Below are 27,047 nucleotides of genomic sequence, written 5' to 3'. Positions count from 1 at the left end.
CCCCACGTGACCGACACGCGCGCCCAAGAAGACTACAGCTGCCCCTTGATCCAGTAACCCGACCCCGAGTCGGATATCTTCGGCTTCGCAGCCCGACCCCGAGTCGGCTGCCCCTTGATCCAGTAACCCGACCCCGAGTCGGATATCTTCGGCTTCGCAGCCCGACCCCGAGTCGGCTGCCCCTTGATCCAGCAATCCGACCCCGAGTCGGCAATCTCTCGACAACGACAGGCTGTTCCCCTGAAGCACGCCACGACCCTCTGCTCCACTACTCCCTGCAACGGTCGTATCCGGCGCTGCTCCACGATCTCCTGTAACAGCCGTACAAGGCGGAGCTCCACTACGCCCTGTCACGGCCGTACCCAGCGCTGCCCCACGACGCCCTGTAACGGCCATGTCAGTGGAAACTCCATCGTGCCACACGATGACCAACCCCCCAGAAGGACCCCCCAGCCTGGTATATATGCTGCGGGGGGGAGAAGGGGGGAGGTAAGCAAAAACTTCCAGTACATTCTCCTACTACCTGCAATTATCTCTCCTTCTCCTCCAATCTCCTCTGACTTGATCGTCGGAGGGCCCCCACTATCCCAGTGGTGGTGCGAGGCTTGCTTGCAGGTTTTTCGGTGGAAAGTGGAGCGTAATCAACACCAACCAAGGCGACTCAGACGGAACCCCGTTCACACCGCTGTGCCAATCGTTCTCGGTTTGGACCACCAGCAACAGCTATGTTCCATAAAATTGGATCCAACCTAATACAATCTATCTTTAAAATAACGGTCGCCATAGCATTGCTCATCTTTGCATTAACATATCCCTTAAAATCAATTGAAGCAATTAAAAGACTAAAACTGATGATGAAATGGCGCTCTATGAAAATTAAAATTGTTAAAGTCCTTTACCTCTAAAATAGTATTTGAAAGTCCAAACATCAAACAATATTCGATCGCGTGATGCATGGTGGCATCAGCAAATATTGGAAGATTCACTTGAACAAATAATTCTAGTGGAATAATTCTATCATTCTTATTGTGGATGGAGGGATGCTAGCTAGTCCAGTAAGGATATATATATATATATATATATATATATATATATATATATATATGCACATACGCACAATTATTTAATAGACTAATTGCAAATTAGGAGGAAAATTAGGAGTTTGTATGCTTTCAGATTGGTTCGCAGGGCCAAGCATATCCAAGACATTGGATTATATTTTAGCTAGAACATCGCCTTTGTTATCTAGTGTTGAAAGAGGAGAATAAGAGAAAAGAATTGTATTTCTGTCTGTCTTTACAATATACATGAGCAACCTTTATATAAGCTAGGAGGCTGACAAAATTTGGTAAGGCCGACTGAGTTTGGCATAATCAATCAAGGTGAAATTTAGTAAGACCGACTAAGTTTGACGTAATCAATCAATCAATGGACCTAATCAATCATATGATTTTAACATCCAGCATCTCAATGGGCCGAGCAAGCTTGCTAAGGGCTAAACGTTGCCTTTAGCACTAAAGTGATTTAGTTGACACTAACTATTTATTAATTAGCGATGACCATCTAATTGTTACGGCATTAGTCTGAAGAGTTGATTCGCCCCATTTGACAAGCCTATCCATCATGTTTCGCATAGGATAAAGTGATCCAACTTAATTTTTGCAGTACTCACCACCATCATTTAGAGGGCCGGTCAATATAAACTAATCTGGAAGCAGCAGCCTTGTGTCCTTTCGCCGGATGAAAATTTAAATCTTCCTGGTGACAGAAGCAAATTTGAAATTTTGAATTCAAATTTAACCTCTACTAGGTATTCGACGATAGATCGACTTACTTCAGAGGACAAATGCACTCATTATTTGATAGCCCGGCAATTCCTAGCCCTCCCATTCCCCAGACCAGCAAGAGCTTTCTCGTAACATGACTCCAAATTCCACGTTCGAGGTAGCTAATGGACATGGCCCAACTTTGTCAACTTATAGGCCTTAGATCTCAAGTTGTCACTTCCAACTCTTGTTTTGGGTTTGCTCATGCTTTTGATCTTGGCTGCTTAAATCAGTCTACGGAAACCATCTATGACTTTACAGCAATGTTTTCATTAATCTTTAGATTTCAACTTCTTTAAGTCATATTGAGCAGAGGGTATCAGGAAATCTGTATTTCTTCGGAGTGGAGTGTTCTCTGGTACGCCGTCAAAATTATACGTTCCTCGTGCCATTGGAGTTACTTATGTTGAACTCTTATTTTTAAAGCTGGTGGGCTGCTGTGTTAGTTTTCTGGTTCTCTCCTATTTCCATTGAACATGAGTGGAAACAGCTGCTCATATTGACACCAGTTTCTCTAGATTCTCGTCAGGCCGGTTCTACTCATCAGCTGTTGCTATTCTTACTAGCAGCTGTCTCTGCAACTGTATGCAAGTGTTTCTCTTCAGGAAGTTTGCTGCTGGGATCTCAATTGCTCCAATTCTGGGGTTTCTTCTACTTTGTAATTGGTTTCACTGGCTTTCAATGGAATTCTGGTTACAGTTCTGGGTCATCTTTTGGCCTGCTACCTGCCTGACTTATCTGTAGCTCAACATAGCTTTGTTCTTTTGCCTAGCTTCTTGGGTTTTATCTTTTTTTGACCCTGTATAAATATCTAAGACCTATCTAATGAATAACCGATGTAGAACTAAATACACGCCTGCACGATCCTCACATACTCTTTCTATTTAAGTTTTAACATCCTCGTCAGGCTAAGAGTTCAAATCCATTCAAATCTAATAACAAGCACCATGATCGGTCCATAGTCAGCCTCAATAGATCCGTATTGCCGTGTTTTCTAGGCCACATAGATTATGAGTCGGATATACTTTGATATCATTTATGATAATCGATGACCTCATCCCCAAAAAATAGTTAGAATATATTATTTAAATTTTTTGATTCTATTATAAGTACTTAAAATTTATCCTACGAATAATTGATATGAGACTAAACATACGTCTAGTTTCTTCTCTTAACTTTGTCTGTACTGCTGATGCCGTGTTAGGTAATCTAATAGTATAGTTGTTCTATCAAAAAAAAATAAACGTCATCAATGTCCTATCTATCTCACCCAATAAAAGAATAAACCATGACCATGACATTAAGAAATCAACCTCACTTTACGACATTCGTAATAATATAAATCACAATGCCCAATATATAATACAACAATATACAATATGACAACTCATTTGATGGGCAGGGGGCCCCACTTCAGGGGAAATTTTCCGCGGCCGCGCTACGTGTCCTCATCTAATTCGAAAGCAAGGCGTTGCCGACACTGGGGCCGAACCGCGGCGGAATCACCGATTTTACCCGCAAGAAGTCGCGAGGGCGAGTTTGGGGCACTTCCTTTTTGTTACCGAGAGCCGGGGGCAGGCTTTAAATTTGGAAGTCTGAAAGGGGCCCAGAAGAAAGGAACCTGAAAAGACTGGACCCTTAGGAAAGCAACAATGCTGATGCTGTGACCTTGTATAGTCCTAAAGCAATTAACAAGCTGAGGAAAAGTCACAGGGCACTGATTTCAAGAAAGCGTCTCTATATATTAAATTTGATCCATGTCCCTTTAAAGTGGCCTAGTGTGAAGTTTATAGCAACACGGCTCTTCAAGTAGAGCTTATTCTTTCTATCAAGTCTTAATTTTTCTTCAAATTGGATCAGAAAACAGGCACTAACGTGACCATTTGCTTTCTGTGAAAAAAAATAAGATGTTACAATTTATGCTCTCCTCTTTAACCAAATAAATAAGAAGTTAAGATTAAAAGATACAATGAGATGCAGCATACAAGGAATACAATTCATGCGATGTGATTGACAGTAGTGAAGACAAGGGAAGACGTATGATTTATGTATGGAATCTCCTGGATTTTAGCTTATGGTCCCACCTCTATTATCCATTCGTTGTGCTGTATCTTCATCTCATCCGTCACAAACTATGTTGAGTTCTTAATACCTTTTTCGCCGAATTGGTTCAATTTGCTCTTATTTGTTCTGTAAGGGGAAAATCCAATTGACCGTTGCGTGACTGGCATTGAAAGTGACTGAGAATCCAACCCAATTGACCCAAGAGTGAACTTGTCGTGTGTGGAGCTATCAATGTCATTGTATTGCTAAAAAATATATACAAATCTAACATCATCAGTAGACAACTTCTCTGAGAAATTTAAGCATCAACCCGAACTCTTATTGTTTGTGGATGTGAAAGAGATAAATATGGAATGAAAGGAGATACAAATAAGGCATATAATAAAATGGTTGCACTGAGGCCTATCAAAGTGGTTCGTGAAGTTGGTACAATGCTTAAACTAATGATCTTCTTTGATGTGCTTTTATGTAACTATTGTGGTTCAAATCGGTCCGAGGGTAACTACGCCGGAGGAGTCGGAGGAGCTGCCGGAGTGCGGAGGAAGATGAGGAGAGCCACCTCCTGCGACCGACGGTGTTCCTACACAAAGCCTCACTGATGTTTTCGGTGAGGACCCTCCAACGATCAAGTTAGAGTGGAGCTTAGTAGATCCAGTCAAAAAATCCCTTAGGCATTACTTGTTGGGGTTCTTTATAAGTCCCGATAGGGAGCGTTTAGGTGGCGGAGGTATGACCCATTTCCATCATGAGTGGGAGTGGCGCTCAGCCAGAGCTTGATTGTGGCACGTGGTGGAGTCCGTTTTTTGGAACGGTAAGGCGTTGACAGCCGTGGCAGAGTATGGCCCATTTCCATCATGAGAGGGAGTGGCGCGCAGCTAGAGCTTAATTGTGACATACGGTGGAGTCCGTCCTTGGGAACAGTAAGGCGTTGACAGCTATGTCAAAGCATAGCCGGAGTAGTACATCGTGGTGGCGTCGCGATGTACGACCACGTAGGAGAGCGAAGTCGGCGAATATCCAATATCGAAGGAGCTTTCAGTGGAGTCCGAAATCGAGCTGATTTTGAGCCGGACCGAAGACATGTCTGGTCCGCGTTGGTGTCTATTGGGCCGAAATTGGGTGCCTCTTTTGTTGTGGGCTGGACGATCCATTTTGCCCCCCATCAGCAACTATTGACCATCCACTGGCCTTTTAGACCATTCTTAGCTAGCAAATAGGGATCCTGTATGGGAGAACTATTGAACTATGATTTTGCCGTCATTGCAGCTATTAGAATTTTATTCGAGAACATCAACTTTAAGAAAAAAAACAAAGAGAGGAATTATCTAAGTTGGTTTGAACATTAATCTTTAGCACACTAATTTTTAAGGAGGTACTAAATAAGGTCGATAAGCTCATTAGCACCGCGAATTCTTCACCTACCCTAATTTATAAAAATCCATTTTAAGTGCATAAGCAATGCATATATGAGAAAATTGAAAATATAATCTCGTCAAAGGATGAGAAACATATATCGTTGTCGTGAAACCGATTTCAATAAAGTATTCATAAATTATGTCTTTTATTGTGGAACAAAATTACAAATTGTACTAGTCGAAGGTTGCACATTCGAACATGTCTCCTCTCAGGATCTCAACACAAATATTATTTTTTTCAATACTAACGTCGGCACTATTATTTTTTAATAAAGAATTACATAATCCAATAATTGGAAACATGAGATATATTTTCTGAGCAAAGTCTAAAGCAATACAGCAATGACTTCATGCCACGAAGACAAATTCTTGTGCCATACCCATCAATAAACATAAGATTGGCGGTCTGGCTTAGAGAGAGTGAGTAAGAGCGCACGCGCTTGCCGCGTGAGCGAATCTACCCCACCTTCTCCAAAATAATCGGCAAACGAACGGATAAGACGACAACCCCCACGTGGACATCATACGGCCACTAATTCTCCAGGGAAAAGTCCTTAATCGGAAGCTTCCACTCCTACCCGTCCAAATTTAAATTTCCTTTCCTCGCCTTTCCGGTCGCTGCCGCTGCGGTACCCCAAATGCAAGCAGACCGCGTTCTTACCGACATCAACGCGGAATCGCCGGGTAGTTCTATATACACCCCCCCTATTGCTCAGGACACCCCCCAAAAACCAAAAAAAAAATACCCAAACTAACCTTTAGTGTAATTACCATATTGCCCTTGAAATTTTCTCATACACCCCCCTTCCTCCTCCTCCGTTTCGTTTTGAAAAGAAAAAAAAAAAACCCCCCTCAAACCCCCCTTAAACCCCTCCTCCCCCGTTCCCCCTTCTCCCTCTCGTCGCCGGCATTCTCCCGATCTCCGACCACCTCGCCGGCTTCTCCCGGAACCACCTCGCCGGCTTCTCCCGAAATTTTTTTTTTTCACGGTTCGTGCTCCGTTCGGCACTGGATCGCCGAACAAAAGGCTTCTGTTCGGCTGAACAGTGCCGAACAGAAGCCTTCTGTTCGGCAACCCTCAACCGAACAGATCTGTTCGGCTGCACAGTGCCGAACAGAAGGCTTCTGTCCGGCACTGTTCAGCCGAACAGAAGCCTTTTGTTCGGCGATCCAGTGCCGAACGGAGCACGAACCGTGAAAAAAAAAAATTTCGGGAGAAGCCGGCGAGGTGGTTCCGGGAGAAGCCGGCGAGGTGGTCGGAGATCGGGAGAATGCCGGCGACGAGAGGGAGAAGGAGGAACGGGGGGGTTTTGGGCGTTGGCGAGGTGTTTTGGAGGGGAAGACCGGGGTGGGGGGGGGGGTTTGGGGGGTGTAGAGAGCAATTTAGGTGAGGGGGTGGGGAGGGTGGGGGGTAATTTAGGAATTTTTAATTTTTTAGGGGTGTCCTTAGCAAATGGGGGGGGTGTAGAGAGTATTTAATTTTTTTTTAATTTTTGGGGGGTGTCCTGAGCAATAGGGGGGGGTGTATATAGAACCACCCGGAATCGCCTCGTTTTCTAGGGATTAAAATGACTATTTTACCCTTGTCATGGTCAACCGAACATCCCAATTAGCGGACTCATAAGGGTTTTTTTTCTTTTCTTAATACAACTAATAGAGGCAAAAAATAGAATTTTTTGGGGTGTTCGAGATAACTTTCTATCTTCAGCCCATACAATACTATCCATATAGCTGGCCATATGGATGCCACCTAATTTATAACCTCATTAGCTCTACAAAAAATATATTTGATCTAAAGTAGACCATTTCACACATGTCATCACGGAGCCGAGGCAGAGCTTTTGCTTTCGAAAATACTCTTGCAACCATCTCTAAATCCATCATCGTTGAAGCGGATAAGGCTAAAATCAGGCGGTCCTGACCCGTTGGATCTCGAAGACAAGGTGAAACTGTAATTTTCTGCAACAACATGTCCTTTAATCCGCCTCCGAGACATTATGACGCCAAGGCCTGACGGTATAAGCTAGCGGTTTGATGTGCTGTTTTTGGAAACATCGACGGCGGATATATAAATTTTTACCACCACGCGTATGCACCTACGAATAGATGGGGGATGGGAGGTCATAAATTTGTCTGTGGCCGGGAAAGCTCCCACTCCCTTCTTTTCTACTGCAAGAAAGCGAGCCTTCCGCTCCTCCTGCACTTCTCCTTTCGAGCTTTGGGGCCGCATAATTTAGGGTAAGGGATCTCGCCGTGAGAGCTGGGGTCGGAGTTAGCGCTTCGTCGGTGGAATTAGGAGGAGGAAGAGGAGAGAAGGCGATGGGGGAGGAAGAGGCGAAGAAGATGGAGGCCTCGGCGGAGGCCGAAAAGGGTCTCCCGGAGGAGAAGGTGGTGGCTCAGCCGCCTCCGGAGGAGAAGCCCGACGAATCCAAGGCTCTTGCTGTCGTGGAGAGTAAGGCCTCTTCCTCTTGTCCTCTTCTTTTATTGTTCTCTAGTGCTTTTCCCTTTGTTTTTTTCTCGTTCATGGATGAAGAATTGCAGAGTTTGTGAGAGTTTTATGTGGAATTTTGGATTTAGTAGAGTTTGGTTCGGATTTAGCTACGAAGTTTCCGCTGTTAATTGAAGCGATTTCTGGGGAGAAAATATATAAAATTAGTTTTTTTTTTTTTTTGTCTCGGAATTGTTACGTTTGGTGATAAAGTTATTTTCTTTAATAAAATTTAAGATTCCTTTTGATTCCATGGATTCAAGGTTTTGCGTTCTTTTTTCTTTTCTTTTCTTTTTTGGAACAGAATTCCGATTTTTGGAAACCTTTCAAGTTTCAATAACCTATTTTTCAGTTTGGATGGACCTGGTGGAGATTTGAGTGGTGTATTCTTATACCACTCCATTACCTGATTTAGGTGCTTTCCCCCTCCTTTTAAAAGAATCCCCATTAGATATCAAAGAAGGTGATTTGGTTGTATTCGTTCCTGATCTTCTTTTCCTATTTCCTTTTTTTTTTCTTTTCTCTGTTCTCGTGGCTCTGAATTCTGTCTGGAGGGAAGTTATGTAGATAAGGGTATCCAAAGCGTTTTCCCTCATGTATTTTATTAAATTTTCTTGAGTCGATATATGATCTAAAAAAAATTAGTATCTTTTTCTTCAATTCTGGTTTTCCACGTAGTCAATTTCACGGTATTTGTTATGATTGATGGGCTGTATGATCTGAAGAAAATCTTATTTGTTACAGAGCGATATATGATTATTTATTTATTTCTTTTTCCTAAGTTAGATATAGATGAGAACCTGCACTGTATTTGGAGCTTACTTGGATTATATCTCCAATAGTCCAACGTCAAGAAAAGTTTCTTCTTTCTTGCTTTTACTAACATGAATATACTCGAGCCTTCAGCAATGCCTCCTTCTGTGTGTGTTTGTGTGTGTCGGCATGTGTGAACATGAAGCCATCAATTGAAAGAGTGACTCCAAAAGGAAGATAGTGATAAAAAATAGTGTGAAGTGCCATATCTATATCAAAAACAGAAGATGCATCATTGTAAACCATTAGATATTTTGAACTACTATAAATCAATGTACCTATGTCTATGTTATCGTTTTATTTTTCCTCCTACAACCTCCCCCCTCCCAATATCCCCCCCCCCCCACCCAAAAAAAAAAAAAAAAAAAAAACACAACAACAAAAAAAAAGATCTATATGTTTATGCATGATTTACTTTTTCTTGGGCTTTTCAGCATGCACCATGTGTATTCTGGGAAGGTTGTATAATAGCTCAAACTAATTATAATATATGCTTCATATATAACCTTTCTACTTCTCTGTTTTGCAGAGGTTGCAGATTCTCCTCCACCTGAGAAAAGCGCAGCAGGTTCAGCTGATAGAGGTAAGGGTTTAAGGAAATTTCAACAGAATCGAAACTGTCCTGTGATATTTTTTGGAAGGAGACAGAAATTTTTTTGATGCTTTTGAAATTGCAGATGCTGTTCTTGCACGGGTAGCAACTGAGAAGAGAATATCCTTGATCAAGGCATGGGAGGAAAGCGAAAAGACCAAAGCTGAGAATAAGTAAGATATAATTCCTTCAAATTCTCAATTTGTTCGAGCACATATTCATAATTTTGTCTGGAGAAGAAGAATCCCGAAGTCTAAGATGATTTCATTTCTTCACATATACTTTTGTTCTACACTAGACTAATACAGACACATGTATGTGTATGTATGTATATATACATACATATGTACACACACACACACACACACATATATACACACATATGAGTACATATACACATGAACATACATATGTACATAGATACAGAATTATTCCAATTAACTGGACTCTTGTATAATTATTCAATCAGTGGCTCAAGAAGCCCTGGTGCATCATCCATGGATCACCTGCTTCAATATCCATGCTAAGATTAAGAACACATGCGAGTGCTCAAGAATAGTATATGTATGTCTATATATATGTATGTATATGTATATCTATGTGTATGCACACATGGATGTATTTGCTTTTGTCACTTATATCTTTCTATTCAAACTTCTGCTTCCCAAGTGCAATTTTTAAGCTTCCCCCTCAAACCAAAACCCATAATAAATTGTATCATGTGACTCCTATATTTCTTTGTAATTGCCTGCCAATTCTATCAGAGTATTTTTTTTAATTAAAAATAGCCTTTCAATTTTTAACTGTTGGTGTTTTTGACTTTTGACTGTTGGACTGTTGGTGGACAAAAGTTCAAATGTTTTTTAAATGTTGGAACAAGGCATTGGTGCCAACAGATGTCTTCTTATCCTTGGCTGTTCCAATGGCTATTAAATTTTTATTCTTTTTTAATAGAAAATCAGCTTTCTATTATTAAGATGACTATCGGCTGAATAGTTGTTTGTCTTTATTTGGTGACTGTTCGGCAATTAACAGTCACCTGTATACAGCTCTTTAATTTTTATACAGAGTTGTATTGTATGCGAGTGGATACATGCAGATATCTTTTATATACACCCTCTCTTTGTACTTATGAAACTCTTGAACACTCTTACTGAGCAGTTCTTTTTCTTTCATAATTTTCTGGGTTGGGTTATTTAGTTCCATAAGCCGGTTGGGTAGCGCAGAGACCAAGTAGGCTTATTAATTGGGCATTGCATCCTGGAACAGACTTCTAGTAGCCCACCTGCATCTAAAGTGCAGGGGAAATTACCATCTTTAAGGCAGTACTTGAATTAGCATGCCTTGCCCATATTTCATTTATTCTCTTCATTCCTCTTCCACATTTCTTATAGTCTATTTCTTCCACCATTTCCAACAACTTCCTAAGATTTTATTGTCACATGTTGCATCTTGATATAAATAATTCCTATCCCAGCCTAAATCTCGATTCCATGTTATCGCCGGATGTGCATTTCTTATGCCCTTTTGTTTTATGTCTATAATAAACCAAGATTTTACTTTACACTAAATAATGCCCATAATGACTATGGTGTTTTTTGTGTTTCCAAAATTTGGGGGGGCTTGTATGTTGGCTTTGTCCTGAGCCTTTACCAAATATGATCCAAGTGAAATTTCTTCGGCAATTTTAGTTCGAATATATAGACTGGCCTTATGTAAGTAACCAAACACCAAAACTTATGTCGGCAGACTCTGTACTCTACCAAAGGTTTCATTAAGTGTTCGATATTTCGTCCATGAAGATTGAGACTGAAACACTGTACCATACAAAGAATTTGATAGTAAATAATTAAAGATACAAAACCTTAATGATTTTTCTATATAATAGGAGTTTTATATGCTTTTCCATCTAAGGACTTGATAATCCCAAACAGATCTCAGAAGAAGATGTCATCTATTGCTTCATGGGAGAACACAAAGAAGGCAGCAGTGGAAGCTGAGTTGAGAAAAATTGAGGTAAGCGTAGTCTTCCTTCATACATGCAAGGCTGTTTGAATAGCTCATTGTTTCTACCACCATTATATCCATTACTGGTCTTAGAAATTACTGAAACAGCAAAGTCAGGCTCCTTAGAAACTTAAAGTCAACAAGAATGATAGTCAAACAAGATACCAGTAAAAATTTCTGAAATTAATGGCTCAACACAGTTTAAGGTTGATAAAAATAATACTTCGAATGCAATAACTTCATTGGCTCCAAAATTTCTGAAAGTTTTCGGTTTAAGTTTGATAAGATCATCTTCGAACCCAAATACTTCATGGGCCCCGGAAGGGAAGTGTGTTGGAATATTTCAAAATTCCGAGTCTGCCCTTCTTTGTCTTTTGTCTTTTTGTCTAGTGTACTTTCTTTAGTCCCACATTGGAAAGGAACAAAACTCAAAAGATCTTTATATAGTATTCAACCTTTTAACTTGGTGAAGCAAAGAAAGAAAGTAGCCCACGCGCGCATGAGCCCAATGGAGGTCCAAGCCAAAATTGGCGAATCCGATCCGGAAACGTTTAACCGGGCGCGTTGCGATTATCACGCGCAGGGGGGACCCCCCCCGCGGGTGTGGGCTTGAGCCAGGTTTCTTTTTGCCGTTTTATTTTTTGAATTATTTTGTTTGATAACGTCGCGTCTTTTGTTTTGTTTTATCTCTTGATAAAACGTCGCGTCTTTTAAAAACGCCCGTATCTTTTCAAAACGCCTCTCTTTTTAAACCCTATCAGATCCGAGGATTAAGATAAAAAAAACTTATCTTCCTCTCTCTCTGTTTTTTTTTCTGCGTTCCCGAGAGTCTTCTGTTTTCTGTGTTCCCGAAGAGGACTTCTCTGTTCTATCTTCCTGAGCGGTTCTGGGCTGTTCGATAGTATCACTGCATCTGCGGGTGTACGCTTGGAGTGATCCAGTTGTTGTATCCTGGAGGATAGGCCGCCATTACCTGCTACACCGAGATCCATTCTCCGAGGGGCGCGATCTATTCTTAAGGACAGTGAAATCACGCCTCAACTGATAAGTTCTTCCTTCTCTCCATCTATAATTTTACAACAAAGTGGGGCCCGAAAAACTGAACACAAAATGTCATGAAGTGCTTGTGGAATAAACAGAAACTTGCATGTAGTTAAACTGCTGATTCAGTCAATTCCCGTAATCATCATCAATCAGTTCACCTTTCATCATGCTTGTGTTTGCCACTCGAAAGCAAGCTGTGAGTTACAACTGTATGAACAGGAAGCACTTGAGATGAAGAAGGCGGAATATGCCGAAAAAATGAAGAACAAAATCGCCATGATCCACAAGGCAGCAGCAGAGAAGAGAGCAATTGTTGAGGCCAAGCGGGGAGAGGAGATCTTAAAGGCAGAGGAGACAGCTGCAAAATATCACGCCAAAGGACTTTATCCAAAGAAGGTACTTGGGTGCTTCAGTGCCTAAATTTGATCACAATAGAAGGTTAGGGGATCAGCGGAAGCATCGTCTAGGTGCTGTTTGTTTCCTCATCCGTGCTTGCTGTTGGTGTTATGTGGAGTTCTAGATGAAGTTTCGGTCCAGATTTCAGTGTGCGTGTGATGTGCTTGTAAATAGATGATCCGTCCAACAACTTTAAATGTCCTGGTGATGTATCTATATTCTTTTAGCTCACAATGTAAAGATTATTCAGCTATGAATAATCCTCCTTCAGTGGCTGGATGTAAAAGGCATGCTGCTGGTTTACAACCATCTTAGTATTATCATGATATAAGACAATCTGCTTGCTGAAATGTAATCCAAGAAGTTACAGCACGATGTCTTAAAATGGTCACTTCGTTTTTTTATCTCAATTTTAATTAGTAGTCATCAGCCTGCTTCACAAAAAAAAAAAAAAAAATCAAATATTGTCTGAATACTTTTTTTAAAAAAATTATATATATATATATATATATATATATATATATATATATATATATATATATATATATATTGTCAAACACTTATTTTACTATTTTATTTTTTTTCTTATTTTTGCATATGTACGCATGGCATCTAACACCTTTAAAAAATTAATAGTTTCAAATTAAAATGACTAAAATATCTTTAATGAGTAAATGTGCAAAAAGAAATATGTATAAGACGATCGTGATGGAGAACAAAAAAATAATTTCAAAAATTTATTTTATTTTTAATTAAAATAAATATATTTTTTATTAACGGTGTTAGAAGAACGTTATATTATGAACATTTGTACAAAAACAGTATATTATGAGGATATAGAGATAAATATAAATTTTTTAAAAAAATTTGTGCAAATTTAAATTCTTAAAAAAGTATTCATGCAAAAAATCTAAAAAAGTATTATTGTTCTTCTCATGGTCGACCTGTCCCACTAGTAAATTAACACATCGTAAATTGATATAATTATTTTTCTAATTAAAATTTTATAAAAAATATATTATATATATATATTTTTTAAGAGCAAGAGAGGAGACTCATCAACTCAATTGAGAAATAATTGAATGGTCAATATATATATGTTTGTAGCTCAGGTAGTCATGTGTGATTAGTCTTGACTTAGTCGGACTTAAAATATTCAATAGCTTAATAAAATAAATAGTAAATCTAATTCAATCTGACCTAGATGGATATAGAACAAAATTATGTTAATTTTTCGAATCAATTAAAGAATGTAATGAACTTGGGATATGACAATTTCTGACTTTTTTTTATCGCTGTCAAAAATTATGATTTCTTAAGGAGGCGCGTGTCATGCAGCTAAAAGGGTTCGGGGCTTTTTCACAAGAGCTATTAGATTATGATACCAGATTTTTTTTTTTAGCAAGCTTCAAAAAGAAACGTAGATACATGTGCATTACATATAGCAGATGTAATTATCTCGGAAAAAAGTCTACAGTAAATGAACAAGATTTACATTATTCATTAATTTTATATGAATATTTTGGTGCATTATTTATGGATAGATGCGATGTCATTATATAGGTGATAGAATGCAAAGGACATGTCTATCATTTACGTATGCGAAGAAACTTCTATGAGGAGCATGCGAACTCTGTAATAGTCTAATAGATCCACCTTTGCTAGGGCAAGCTTAGAAAAATTATAAAACAGGCTAATAACAATTGACCATATCATTCTCATCTATAATGCATGTGACATAAATGAATAGTTGAATCGTTCATCATTTTCTTCAGACGAGTCTTAGGCTGAGTTTTTCTTGGCTTATCATGATAATCATGCAGTAAATAGTGCTAATTAGGTTGAACCCATGTAATTAGCACTATATTTTTCTCCTTCAAAAAAAAATGCTGGGCTAATTAGGTGGTTACACAGAAAAATAATAGGATCAAAAATGGGATGTGATGTGTCTTGGTTGGACATACGTATACAAAGCTTAAGAAAGGGGAACCAGGGCATGCTAAAGATGTGAATAAAAAAAAGGAGATTTATAATACGATAGAGGTTTAATGAAGGGGTTATGAGCTAGAACATCCGTCAAACATTTTTCCTTGTTAATGAGAGAACACTTAGCCATTTGACTATATCATGCCTTCAAAAAATCCATCAAGAGGGTGTGGAATCTTGATCTTCACTGCTCTACAATGATCGAAATGTGTAAATAATTGACGATCTTCTCGTCGTTGCGTCGCCGGTCAAGACCTGACGAAATAAATCTTTAAACATATGAAGGAGATGAAAATATTGCATGCCCAGGTATTTAGAAAATAGAAACTAGCCAAGTAGGTTGTTTTCGAACGACCTAACATTTTCCGTTGGCACAAGCAGGAGATTGCTCTTAGATGGTCTTCCATTACAATGTTTGAGATGGCTGCTGCACTCTGCTGGACAAGCATTATCCTCGCGGAATACTTGTTAATAGCTTGGTGACATCTTTCCTCCAGGATTGAAGAAACTCTCAGAGCATCAACGGCAATGCTGAAGAGAAGGATGAGGGGAAAAAAAAATCAAATGGGGAAAATATGTATTCCAAATGAGAAGATCAATCTGACTCCTGATAACACCAGAAGATAGTTTCTTGTTTTTTTACCAAGAAGTTTATGCTTCTTCCAACTAGTATTAACAGATTGATCGATATGTGTGCTTAACAAGCTCATCGATTAACAGCAAGCAACTTGGGCTCAAGGAAACTAATTGTTCCTCTGCAAGAAACTAAGACTGCTAGACTAAATCTACTAACACATATCGAAATTTTTATTTATCAAACTTATTTGTTCCTCTGCATCAAACATTTCAGTACATTTTCCAGCGTTAAAAAACCTGAGAGACAGATGCCCAACATAATTCGTAAATCAATCTCAAATAAGTTCACCATCATAGAGAAAAATCAAGGACGGAAAAAAAATCCTCAAACTATTGCGGGAATGACTTCCACAGATATCCATAAACAACATCAAGTCTAGCATGAATTTAATACCTCATCCCTTAAGAGCTACTAGCACCAACTGTTTCCTGTACTGGTGATTCCACAGTACTTTCAACCTTCTTCTTCAGATCCATTGTATCCATTACAGCAGCGATTCCTTCTCTTATCTCCTTCAGCAAATTTTCCACCTTTTCTTTACTTGCACCACTCGCTATCTCTGCCTTTAATTCATCTACCTTCCCTCTTAACCCTGCTTTACTGATCACTGCCTCTATTTCTTTCTTTATCACATCATCTGCCTTTGTTAATATCTCCTCTAGGCCCGGTGGGGCGGTGGGCACTATCTTCTTCCCTGGTCCCACCACCTCCAGGTTCACTGACTTTAGCATCTCCTTCAGCTCTTCCTTGGCCTTTTCTACCTCCTCGATCTGATTTTCATCCAATTTCTCTCCCTTTGCTGCCTTCTCCCATGCCTTTCTAAGAATCTCCATCTTTCCCTTTGCCTGCTCTTGGAGTTTCTCATTGATCTCTTTCTTCAGCTTCTCTCCCTTCATCCTCTGCTCCTTCATCCTGCTAGCCTCTGATAACATCTCAAGCTTCTGCTTTAATGCCATATAGGATCCAGGGTAGGATAAATTATGCTTAAATTCTTGCATCAGCCTGTCTACCTTTTCCTTCAATGAAGGACTAAGTGTCTGATCAGGGGTGTCAGGAGATTCGGACAGCTCCATCTTCAGAGCTTCCAGCTTCTCTTGCAGGCCCATTGCAATAAAGGCATTTGTCATTTCCTTGTCTACTTCTTGCATCAGTTTCTCTATAGCCTCATCCGAGATGATGGGAGCTAGAGACTTGCCCTTGGCTTCTCTTGTTGTCTTCTTGAGATTTTCAATTTCTGTCTCTATATCAGCTGTGATTTGAGCAAGGCCAGCTTCCTTCTTCTTCATGCCGTGTTTCTTCTCTGGATCCACCGGCTCACCTTCCACAAATCCCCCAAGTGCCCGGAATTTCAGATGTCGTTGGCTTAGCAACCCATCTATATCCATAACTCCAAGCTCCTGAATAACATAAAATGGTATCTCAATGCTTTTGCAGAATATCTCAAGTCTTGATGAATAGTTTAGTTTATGGGCACAAAATGATAAAACAACATATACCTCCATGGCTTTTGTGACCATAAGCTTTATCTGTTGGGAAGTCCAAGATGGATCAGTGTGCGCACCACCTAGAGGTTCCTGAAAGAAATAAAAAACTTGTACATGTAAACAGAGATGTACACATAAAAATTAAAACTCAAAATATTAGCAAAAATTTCTACAAATGTTTTTTAATATTGCTAAATTAGAAATGACCGTATAGTGGACTATTATAGCACTTCAAAAAGAAAAAAAGAAGAAGAAGAAATAACTCAAGACAGCTAAAGAAAGAGCGATTGTAAAGCTATCAAATTTATACGAAGCAAACACCAACCATGTTGATAAAATATCCAACAAGTTAACTTAATAGATAATTATGAAAATAGTAAAAAATTAGGCTCTTCTCATCAATGAATAATGAATGATCACATGGTACACATCATATGTATGGCAATGGCTTTCAAATGTTTAAGCAACAGCAATTCAGTTAGAACTCTAAAGAAACATGAATAATATTGATTATAATTGTCAAGTAACTGAAAGTCATGTAACAGTTGCTCAACAAGTTTTAGCGCACAGCTTAGGTATTTGACATAAAGGAATTGCAAACTCAAGGCCAGACAATATTTGAATGCCGATGCTCGTACTTCTACATCTAATATGATAATAAGGATCATCTCTAAGGCTTGTGGTGATCTGGTATAAAGATGCTTCAAAAATGCGTCATGTAGTCCTTTTTTACTTATGGAAACAATGCATATTATGGAGTTAATTCCCCCCCCCCCCCCCCCCCCCCCCCCCAAAGCAGGTTTCATGGAAAATCCTGTGCTGTTAGTGTTATCATGGTTTAATGGTTTGAAGGATGCTTTCAGTCCAAAAAAAAATATAGTTCATGGCTGGAAGATGATTTATTTCATTTCGAGCAGAAGCAACATACCTGCCCAACATTCGTACCTTCTTTGCTATCCTAACACACGGTTCATCCATGCACGACAAAATTAATACATTACATAAAATTTAATTTTCCTATATAGGTTAAAACTTATTAAATTCATTTTAAACTCCAACATGATTGACAACACCTTTGACTATTTTAAGGAGCTTTACAAGGTAATACACGCCAGTCTTGCAATAAAGTTGCAAAGAAGTTTTCCCTTTTTCTTCCTTTTTTTGCAACTTTTTATCCTTTTTTTTTCTGCACGGTATCAGAATGCAACCAAAAATTGCAGTCCAAAACCATGTCAGCTCAATCCCACAAGCAAAATGAGTCAAATGACGCAAGCACCACTCAACATGGAAGAATTCTGAGGAAATCCAGTAATTGGCACCATGGAAACAAAACTAAATCCCCCTATCCCTACCTCTCTTGGTGGTTTGTCATGCGGAGGGGTGAGGGAGGGGGATTTGGGTGCAATAAAGTGATTAGAATAAAATAAATTCAAGGTTTTATGAACGACATGCCTCAGAGATGAATTCAACAAGTGGGGCAAATGAATATATAATCTGGAGCAATATTTGATGCAAGAAATGGACATCAGGCAACTCTACTTCTAAAATTTATAGAAGATACGAGCTTTATTTGTTAATTCTGGGCATTTAGGTTGGAATAAATGGTTTCCAAGGAGATTTGCAAGATAATTTTTCAGTGGAGAGTTTCCTGGGTCGTATGTACAAGTAGCTGGAAATTTAACTGGCCTATAATTTGGTTGTGTTTGAACAAAAAAAGTTGAATATAAATAGAAAAGATTAGTAAGAAAGATAGGGAAATGGCTCTGATGCACGAAGTGTCTGGGGAAAAAATAGCTAAAATCTATATAAGAAGAAATTAGCCAGTAAACAAAGGTCAGGAGAAATTGAAGCCATCACATAGTTGAGCCATGCAAAACACTACCTGAGGTTCCTTAAAATGTCACAAAAAACACCAGCAGTCAAAGTTATCAACTATCTCTTGACAAGAGAAGAGAAAACCTCTTAAAACTTTATTGAAATATGAAACATTTGGACATTTAATCATATATCAAGCACCTTCAATCTGATCTATTAATCCACAATTGCATCAACTTGGTCATTTTTTTATGTTAACCTAATCGGCCAAACAGAATATGGAAAAAAAAAAAAACGACCTACAATCATAACCAGGACATCAAATTTTCCCATCTACTCCTACTTGGCTTATGGATATTCACTATTTTCACGGGTATGTACATATGCATCTTCCATGTACTGAGCCAAAGATCCATCTCAATACCTGTATCCAGGTCTTCACAGGCTCCCTTCTTTTCCAATCCTCCAAAAAGATTTTGAAAACCCCAACTAACGAGGGTCTTCAAAGTTCAAACCCTTTATGCAATGTACCAGTTCATTTTAATTATTTCTACAATACTTTTCCACAAAAAGTGATACTTTATGGTCCGACCATCAATCTTCAATGGTATTTTTCGCATTCAAGAGCTTCAGATGGTAGCATAAAGTCGGTGTCAAGAAACTTATGAAGACTTACCGGAATAATTCCATCAGCAATTTTGAGTTTACACAATTCAGCAGCCGTGATCCTTAGTTTTTCAGCTGCCTGGACAAGTGATTGCAAAATATTAATGTCAGAGCAAGTGACTGAGGTTACAGGAATTACAGAGATCACACAGATCTTGTACCGTACCATAGGAGCTGCTGATGAGGTCTTCCACAGTATTGCAGCACATGCTTCCGGGCTGCATACAACAGAGCACACAAATACAGATATCACATGAGAAGTTAACATAAATATTGCATGCATACATCAAAAATATATATTTTTTGATGTGCCAAGATAGTTTCACATGATACCAGAAGAATAAAATTAATATATGACAGGCAGTCATGATGTGCCATTTTCCCACAACAGGGCAGTTGCAAGGAATATTTCTTTTAGAGAACATGGATGGACAATTAAGTAGAATGAGATCAAAGATAAACAGTTAGAAGCCCTATGACCATATTAATATGATTTTTGTAAAATTATAAAGCTTGTTTTGGCCCATATATGGTCAAAACAGAGACAGGAGTCTCATGAATCATGAAGACATGGATACAGGTCTGAAGCATGGCAAATTTCCCAAAGTCTGGTCCTTTTCGCTCCACTGTGGATCATGTGGAATCCTTACATTCAGTTCGATCATAAAAACCTTGTGGACAATGAGCCTAACTTGACTGTCCACATCTCATAGCTTGCAGAAGAGTATTTTAGAGTACTTCTGATCGAAAACTCAAGTCATGTTCAACTTAGACAAGCATCTCTGTTGCACAATGCATAGGACAATGTTAGATTACCTGGCAACATAAAAGACAGAGTTCTCCAACATGAATATTTTATTTGCACAGCCAATAGCAAGAGCACCACCAGAGCCACCCTCTCCAATAACAACAGTGACAATTGGAACCTTTAGGCCAAACATAGTCCTCAAATTTTGAGCTATTGCTTCTCCCTACATGTATTGAATCAAGTGAAATAAGCAACAGTATTCTGTGATTCGCAAAAAAAGAAACACCCTCATCAGTGGGGAAGTGGTAGAAGAAAATATGATACCTGACCAAGTTCTTCAGATTTAAGATCAGCATATGCCCCAGGTGTGTCAATAAATGTGATGATGGGAAACCCATGATGATCAGCATACTTCATCATGCGCAAAGCCTTCCGATAGCTACATAGGAACGCATATGTTTAATGAGCCCCTTGTGTACTTCAGTATAATAAATCATTTAAAACCTAATGTGAGAACTATCTTGGAGAATGCCTTAAAGGATTCTGCATATTTTATTTTGTCACTGTCCCAGTAAAATACTGAAAAATTATTGTGAAGCTAAATGGCCTAACAATTACACTTACCCACAATGTTTCAACAAATTCTTAAACTAATATAGGAAAGCCCCAGGCCATTTTGATAATCACTGTAAGTGTTAAAAATATATGTTGCTGCAGTAAAGAAGCCTCTATTTATCAAAAAGACATTATTAGCATAGGAAAATCTATTCATTACCCATGTGGAGTTGGCATTCCAAAATTGCGCTGAATATTTTCCTTTGTGTTTCTGCCTTTCTGATGGCCAATAAACATATAACTCTTGCCATCTATGCTTCCAAGACCTGTGACAATGGCAGGATCATCATAACCGGCACGGTCTCCATGGAGCTCAACCCACTTCACAATTTATAAAAAAAAATCCATCAATGCCAAGCAAATATGCAAAAAAGCACAGCACAGACCAAAAAAAGCATGAGGTGAGAGAAAATACCTTATCAGTAATGTTTAAAACGTGATCAAGAAATGTTGGCCTGTTGGGATGGCGAGCAATACTTAAGCGTTGGATTGGAGTTAAATGTGTGTATAGATCTTTCAGGGCCTGTACAAATTGTGCATGAGAAATAGATTTCACTCAGATTAAGTACCATATAAAGTTGAGAACTCAAACACAGAAGAGTTGACAACTTTAAAATCATGGAATCTGACAAGAAAGCAGATTACAAGAATATGTGCAATATAACTTTTAAAATTTGACCAACATGCTAGATGGTTAGAAATTGAGCATTTGCTTATGTGAAATTGCAGAAACTACCCATTGATACTTGCCTTTAGAACCAAATAACGAAGTCAACCACACAGCATTGTCTTATGATGTGAGAATAAGCTTAGCATCAATAGTGCAGGAAAAACTATAAATGAACTGAACGAGTGCAGGACTGCATATAATTTGGGGATTACCATTAAGTTCAAATCCTAAAAATATTTCGGTCCTTGATATTTGGGACTGACTATATCTCAGATTGATTTCTTCCACTTAAATCTGAACCATACAGCACCAAGCACTGACAAGGCATATTTCTGGTCCTAGTAACTTTGTTTTTGTTGACAGTGCTAATTAAAACAGTTTGTAATTGTGATTGTGGCAATTGACTTAATTTGCAAAATCTATCAAGTGACTTCACATGATCGTCCTAAAGCTACTTATCGTGCTACAGTCAGAAACAATTCTCTCTATCCAGCTCCTTTCCATGTAAGCTGACTAATGAGAAGCTAATCGGTAGTCATACTTGTAATGTTGAATTGCAAACTCATGTCTATATGGGAAAAGCAGAAACATCAACACTTTCAAGGATAATCTTCAAGAAATTCCAGGTAGGGAACAAAAATCACAATCTATCAAGTATTTGATATTTGGATATGATGAATGATATGAATATAGTCAAAAAGCACTGGTTATTAAATATTTACTAACTTGCAAACTCTATATAGTTACTGTCGTTACTGACTTGAGAAGAGTCACAGCTGCATCATACAAAATTAGATAATAAGCATATTAACTGAAATGGTTTTTTCTTCTTTTTTTTTTTTTGGTGCAGGGTGAGAGGAACAATTTCCTTTCTCTTTCTTTCACGTCTGCCTTCTCAGATGTCCAGCTTCTAGACCTCTTCGTTGTACCACCATTCTCATTTATAATGAAGAAACCTTATCCCCAATCCTCCCATGTAGAAACAAGGCATAATGAACTAAATAATACTTTTTTCCTACTGATCAAAGGGATAAATCACTATGCATGCTCAGATAGCACAGAGAGGCCTTCATAAATGAATATTTTATAACCAAAAATCACATAACTTCTTTTTCTTATTGTCGCAACCTAGACACGCATCTGACAATTTTGGGATCTTCATCCTGTAGATCACACTAAAATGGCAATGCAGGACAAATCCAATAGTACATAAGATCAAGCAACCATAATCATGTTCGGTCGATAGCACATCAAGAATCATTTCTTATCATCCTAAAATAGGATTTTGACGATCTAATACTTGAATATGATGAATGATATGAATATTTGATATTTGATATTTGGATATGATGAATGATATGAATAGTGTCAAAAAGCACTGGTTATTAAATATTTACTAATTTGCAAACTCTATATAGTTACTGTTGTTACTGACTTGAGAAGAGTCGCAGCTGCATCACACAAAATTAGAGAATAAGCATATTAACTGAAATGTTTTTTATTTTTATTTTTTTGGTGCAGGGTGAAAGGAACGATTTCCTTTCTCTTTCTCTCACCTCTGCCTTCTCATATGTCCAGCTTCTAGACCTCTTCGTTGTACCACCATTCTCATTTATAATGAAGAAACCTTATCCCCAATCCTCCCATGTAGAAACAAGACATAATGAACTAAATAATACTTTTTTCCTACTGATCAAAGGGACAAATCACTATGTATGCTCAGATAGCACAGAGAGGCCTTCATAAATGAATATTTTATAACCAACAAATCATATAACTTCTTTTTCTTATTGTCGCAATCTAGACACGCATCTGACAATTTTGGGGTCTTCATCCTGTAGATCACACTAAAATGGCAATGCAGGACAAATCCTACATAAGATCAAGCAACCATAATCATGCTCCGTCGATAGCACATCAAAAATCATTTCTTATCATCCTAAAATAGGATTTTGATGATCTAATACTTTGAACATAATATTTTGTCAAAATCTACAAGTTCTATTTTAGGTGTGTTAGTCAAATACGAATATCAGTCATAGGATGACCAGAAAACACAGACTAACTCATGTTATCTACATTATTTTATGGTGCATGTTAGGTAATAAAGCTGTAACCTATGATACGAAACCACTAAGAAGATCTACCATCAAGTTTAGGTCATTAAGATCTGATTTGTCAGAAATTCATATAAACTTCCAAAGCTATTTGATGTTCTCCCTTTTTCTTGATTAATGTCAATTTCCCCTTTCTTTCTTATTTCTGCTCATCGCACAAAAAATGCAATAACCATGTGGTACCAAGCATTAATTAGTGATTGAGATTAGTAAACATAACATGCAATGTTATTTTCTAATGCTTCTTGTCTTTCAAATTTCTCGCTTGTCATGGTCACCCATTATGTATCAACAAAATTCATAAATCACAAATGCATGAAATGTCTGAAAATAGCAATGAATATACTGAGAAGAATTTCAAGATTTCATGCAATGATAATATTGCTAATTGCCATCTCGATGTTGATTTCCTTTTATTTATTTAATATCAACAGTTATGGCATAAGTATGTAACGAACCTGCTGATACTTGCTTTCCAATAAGTTAATTTGATCACTGAAGTCCAAACCAGTTTCCTCTGCCATCTTCCGCACCTGTATAAAGGAAGAGACAAGAGCAAGAAATGAATGGCTTGTTAATCATAAAGAAAAACATGAAGAGAAGGGTGGCTAGCAATTATTTTTCTGCAACATTTGCAATTATTAAATATTCAAGATTAACCAATTCAAGTCCTATATTACATCGTTGCTTAAGAAGCATTGGATAAATCTTAATTATTACTTCTGATAAATCCATAATCTGCAGTACTGCCACCAAAAGATATAATGTTTACTCATCAAAAGAAGAATTGACCATGATCATTTACATTACCAAAAGAGACTATGAATAACCAAAGGGTGGCTCTAAATTGGCATATTTTGCGTAAATGTGTACTAAGGAAGAAAATTAAGATTTTCAAATTCTAGTTAGGCAACGCAACAGCGCTAGGTTTCCTTGCCACTGTTTCCCATCTTGTGCACATCTAGGAAAAAACTAACACATGAAAGTCAGAACCCTCGTGAGTTTTTGGGCCCAACTATGATAAAGATCTTTGAAGTGCACCTGGAATCTATGTGAGCCATTACCAAATGAAGCATCACAGCCTACCATGTCTCTCAAGAATGCGAAATTCTAACTTCTTATATCATAAGAAAACTACCTTCTCTGCTGTAGAAATACTAAAAACAATATTAATTCCCTAAAAAAATGAAGTTGTCTATGAAATACAGAAGAAAAGAAAAGAAATCAAAGGATAAATTCTTCAAATAGGAGGTTGTACACTGGTAGCCGTATTTGCATGCCTAATGATGATAGTCTCGAAATCCCCTCAGTTCTACTACTTTTTTTTTAATTGGTACAACATCAGTTGCAATAATTAACAAAGGATATTTACATTATGAATTGGATGAGAAAAGATTAATGTAATTTATGCAACTGATGTAGATTTAGCTTGAGGCTCAGTGGGCTGAGCTTTATATTCTACTGAGAGTTATTCATAAGTTTCATAGCAATGGATGCATGATTTAGAAATCAATCCTGCCAAAATGAAGTGCCTTAGAGGAAATAAAAATTACAAATGTAGTAGTCTTAACCCAAGCCAACAGAGAGTTGGTATCCAGAGCCCTCTCACATAGAATAAGCAACTGTTTCGAAGATATCCATTTTGCCTGATTCATGAAAATGTGTAAAAAAAGAAACAGATGCTTGATACAGTATTGACTGGAATAAAGAAAAACTGATTACTGCAGTAGGAAGTAAGACTAGCAGTATCTTTTTAAAAATTGGACATGGAGAAAGTCTTCAATAGAAAAACATGGTTAGTCCATTTTATGTTTTGTTGTTTGGACCTAATGGTGCCCATGAATTGACAATGCATTAGCTATTTAGGTCCCTAGATTTACTAATCTCATTAGTTGGTCCTAAAGGATGCCTTTCACATCTTAAAATGTCGCCTAAAGGATGCCTTTCGCATCTTAAAACATTGCCAACAAGGGGAACCACTCTAACCCCACAATATATCAACTACATTAGGAGGGTTCACAGGTTTGTTGTGGGAATCACTAGGTTTGTTTTGAGAGTTTTATGCTGAGACACTAGTTTTTCCTTCATTTTACAAATCAACATTTTTATCTTTCATGACGATAACAAAGCAATTTATAGAAACATTTTTTTATGATCAATATGCCCTTTTTCTCACGAGAATGAAATGAGAAAGCATAATTTACTGTTATATAGATAGTTTGAGATAAAACAAAATTCTAATACTTATAAATGCTTGATTTTATGATCACACGGTGCTCAATACTTATGATTTATGGTATTTTCCTTATTTGAGTTGCTTGTGTAAATACTACTCGACAGAATTAACATACAACATCTTTTGGTAGGATCACTATTATTTACCACACTAAGATTAAAATCAATGACAAAGCAATTTTTTATTCATGCCCATGGAAAGATGCCAAGATATTGAACTTAAATACATCTATAACTCTTTTAAGATACAGGATATTGGTATCAATAGATAGAATCAGGCCTGTTAATAATAGTTAGGTTAGCATATTAGCACCAAAACTTGAATACAATATACAATAAAAGTAAAAGGTGCTTAAAGTATTAAATATATAGCCTGATGAAAAAATAGCTCACATCGATGATCTTCTTTTCCAAATCAATTAATGGCTTCTCGAAAGGAAGGGTAACCGGCTTTGGTTTCTCCATTGCAGGCTTGAAGTGAGACAAATAACTTAAGTGTCCGCTTTTCAGATTTGGATCGATATCATCTGGCCAGGGATACTCATGCTTCTGTACCTTTCTGACCTTTGAACAAACAGAGAACCTGCGCCCATTTGTAGCTGTAGACAGTCCTAAATGCTTCAACCAAGCTCCCCTAATTCCATTAAATGGACTCCTCTGAAGATCAGCAGCTAGGGAAGTCTTCCGTAGATTAATATGTGATCCAGAAACAAAACTACAGCTCTCTCCACCATTGACAACAGGTGAAAGGGACAGCGAATTCATATCCAAAATCCCAATTTTCTCTAGGATCTGTAAACTCTTTTATGCCAAATATGATCTGAACCCCGAATGCTGCATCCCTGTATCAGGAGAAGTAGCACATAAGAAGCTAAGGAAAAATCCCTCGCATCTTACAACAGAGAAAGATTCCGAATCCAAGTAGAGTTCCCGTTGAATGCGTCATTCTACATGTAGCCAAACTTTTATAATCAGCAAATCATGAACAAAAGAATAAGGAAATAAGAATCAAAACAGCATGTCAGCGAAAAAGATCACGGACATGCGGACATAAATTTTCTGTGAAAACTTCAAAAAATTTATGAATATTCTTACTTCCAACAACCACATAATTCATAAAATAATCAACTTTATTGACAAGACGACCGATTTCACGGCCATTGATTTCGACATGATAAATCCATGCACCTGAAATCTCTCGAAATCTCCAAATAACTAGGAAATAATACTAAAAATCGAAATCGAACGCAAGAGAACTGGGAGAATTCCTAAAATCACAAGTGGTTACCTCAAATTCCACGATCCAGCTTCCCTACTATCTATCGACTAAGAGCAGTCCGAAGAAACATTAAGCTCCGGAGATCTCGAGATTAGGGTTCTGATCATTTAAAGGAAACAAAGGAAATAGGAAACGGCCCTACGATGATCC

General features: G+C 38.0%; 1 protein-coding gene, 1 long non-coding RNA gene and 1 pseudogene across 3 annotated transcripts; 1 reads left to right on the top strand and 2 right to left on the bottom strand.

The window, feature by feature from the left end:
• Positions 1-7,310: 7,310 nt before the first annotated feature.
• On the top strand, positions 7,311-13,017 carry LOC120104268 (remorin). Its single transcript, XM_039115181.3, has 5 exons — positions 7,311-7,757; positions 9,136-9,189; positions 9,284-9,371; positions 11,133-11,214; positions 12,469-13,017. The coding sequence occupies exons 1-5, from the start codon at positions 7,625-7,627 to the stop codon at positions 12,667-12,669; spliced, it is 558 nt and encodes a 185-aa protein (XP_038971109.1). The 5' UTR covers positions 7,311-7,624; the 3' UTR covers positions 12,670-13,017.
• Positions 13,018-14,799: 1,782 nt separating this feature from the next.
• Positions 14,800-15,078, bottom strand: LOC148699799 (uncharacterized). The gene is made up of 2 exons (XR_015973863.2): positions 14,987-15,078; positions 14,800-14,886 (listed from the first exon to the last, which is right to left on the bottom strand). It is a non-coding gene; the product is annotated as an uncharacterized LOC148699799 (long non-coding RNA).
• Positions 15,079-15,411: 333 nt separating this feature from the next.
• LOC103719410 (acetyl-coenzyme A carboxylase carboxyl transferase subunit alpha, chloroplastic-like) lies at positions 15,412-27,047 on the bottom strand (annotated as a pseudogene). Its single transcript, XR_016398714.1, has 11 exons — positions 26,907-27,047; positions 26,012-26,460; positions 23,842-23,916; positions 21,012-21,119; positions 20,757-20,917; positions 20,306-20,420; positions 20,050-20,204; positions 19,400-19,451; positions 19,244-19,312; positions 16,765-16,842; positions 15,412-16,665 (listed from the first exon to the last, which is right to left on the bottom strand). The product of XR_016398714.1 is annotated as an acetyl-coenzyme A carboxylase carboxyl transferase subunit alpha, chloroplastic-like (transcript).

The sequence above is a fragment of the Phoenix dactylifera genome, chromosome 16, assembly GCF_051530095.1.
Source record: "Phoenix dactylifera cultivar Ajwa chromosome 16, Ajwa_hap1_PhDact_Kaust_v1.1, whole genome shotgun sequence".
In the NCBI taxonomy this organism is placed as follows: domain Eukaryota; kingdom Viridiplantae; phylum Streptophyta; class Magnoliopsida; order Arecales; family Arecaceae; genus Phoenix; species Phoenix dactylifera.
This window is presented reverse-complemented; position numbering and strand designations above follow the sequence as displayed.

What these genes read in the sequence shown, in the direction of transcription:
- LOC120104268 (XM_039115181.3), top strand. Translation starts at nt 7,625, where the DNA reads ATGGGGGAGGAAGAGGCGAAGAAGATGGAGGCCTCGGCGGAGGCCGAA. An exon ending in AAGACCAAAGCTGAGAATAA is followed by an intron (nt 9,372 to 11,132) that starts GTAAGATATAAT and finishes AATCCCAAACAG; the next exon opens with ATCTCAGAAGAAGATGTCAT. An exon ending in CTGAGTTGAGAAAAATTGAG is followed by an intron (nt 11,215 to 12,468) that starts GTAAGCGTAGTC and finishes CTGTATGAACAG; the next exon opens with GAAGCACTTGAGATGAAGAA.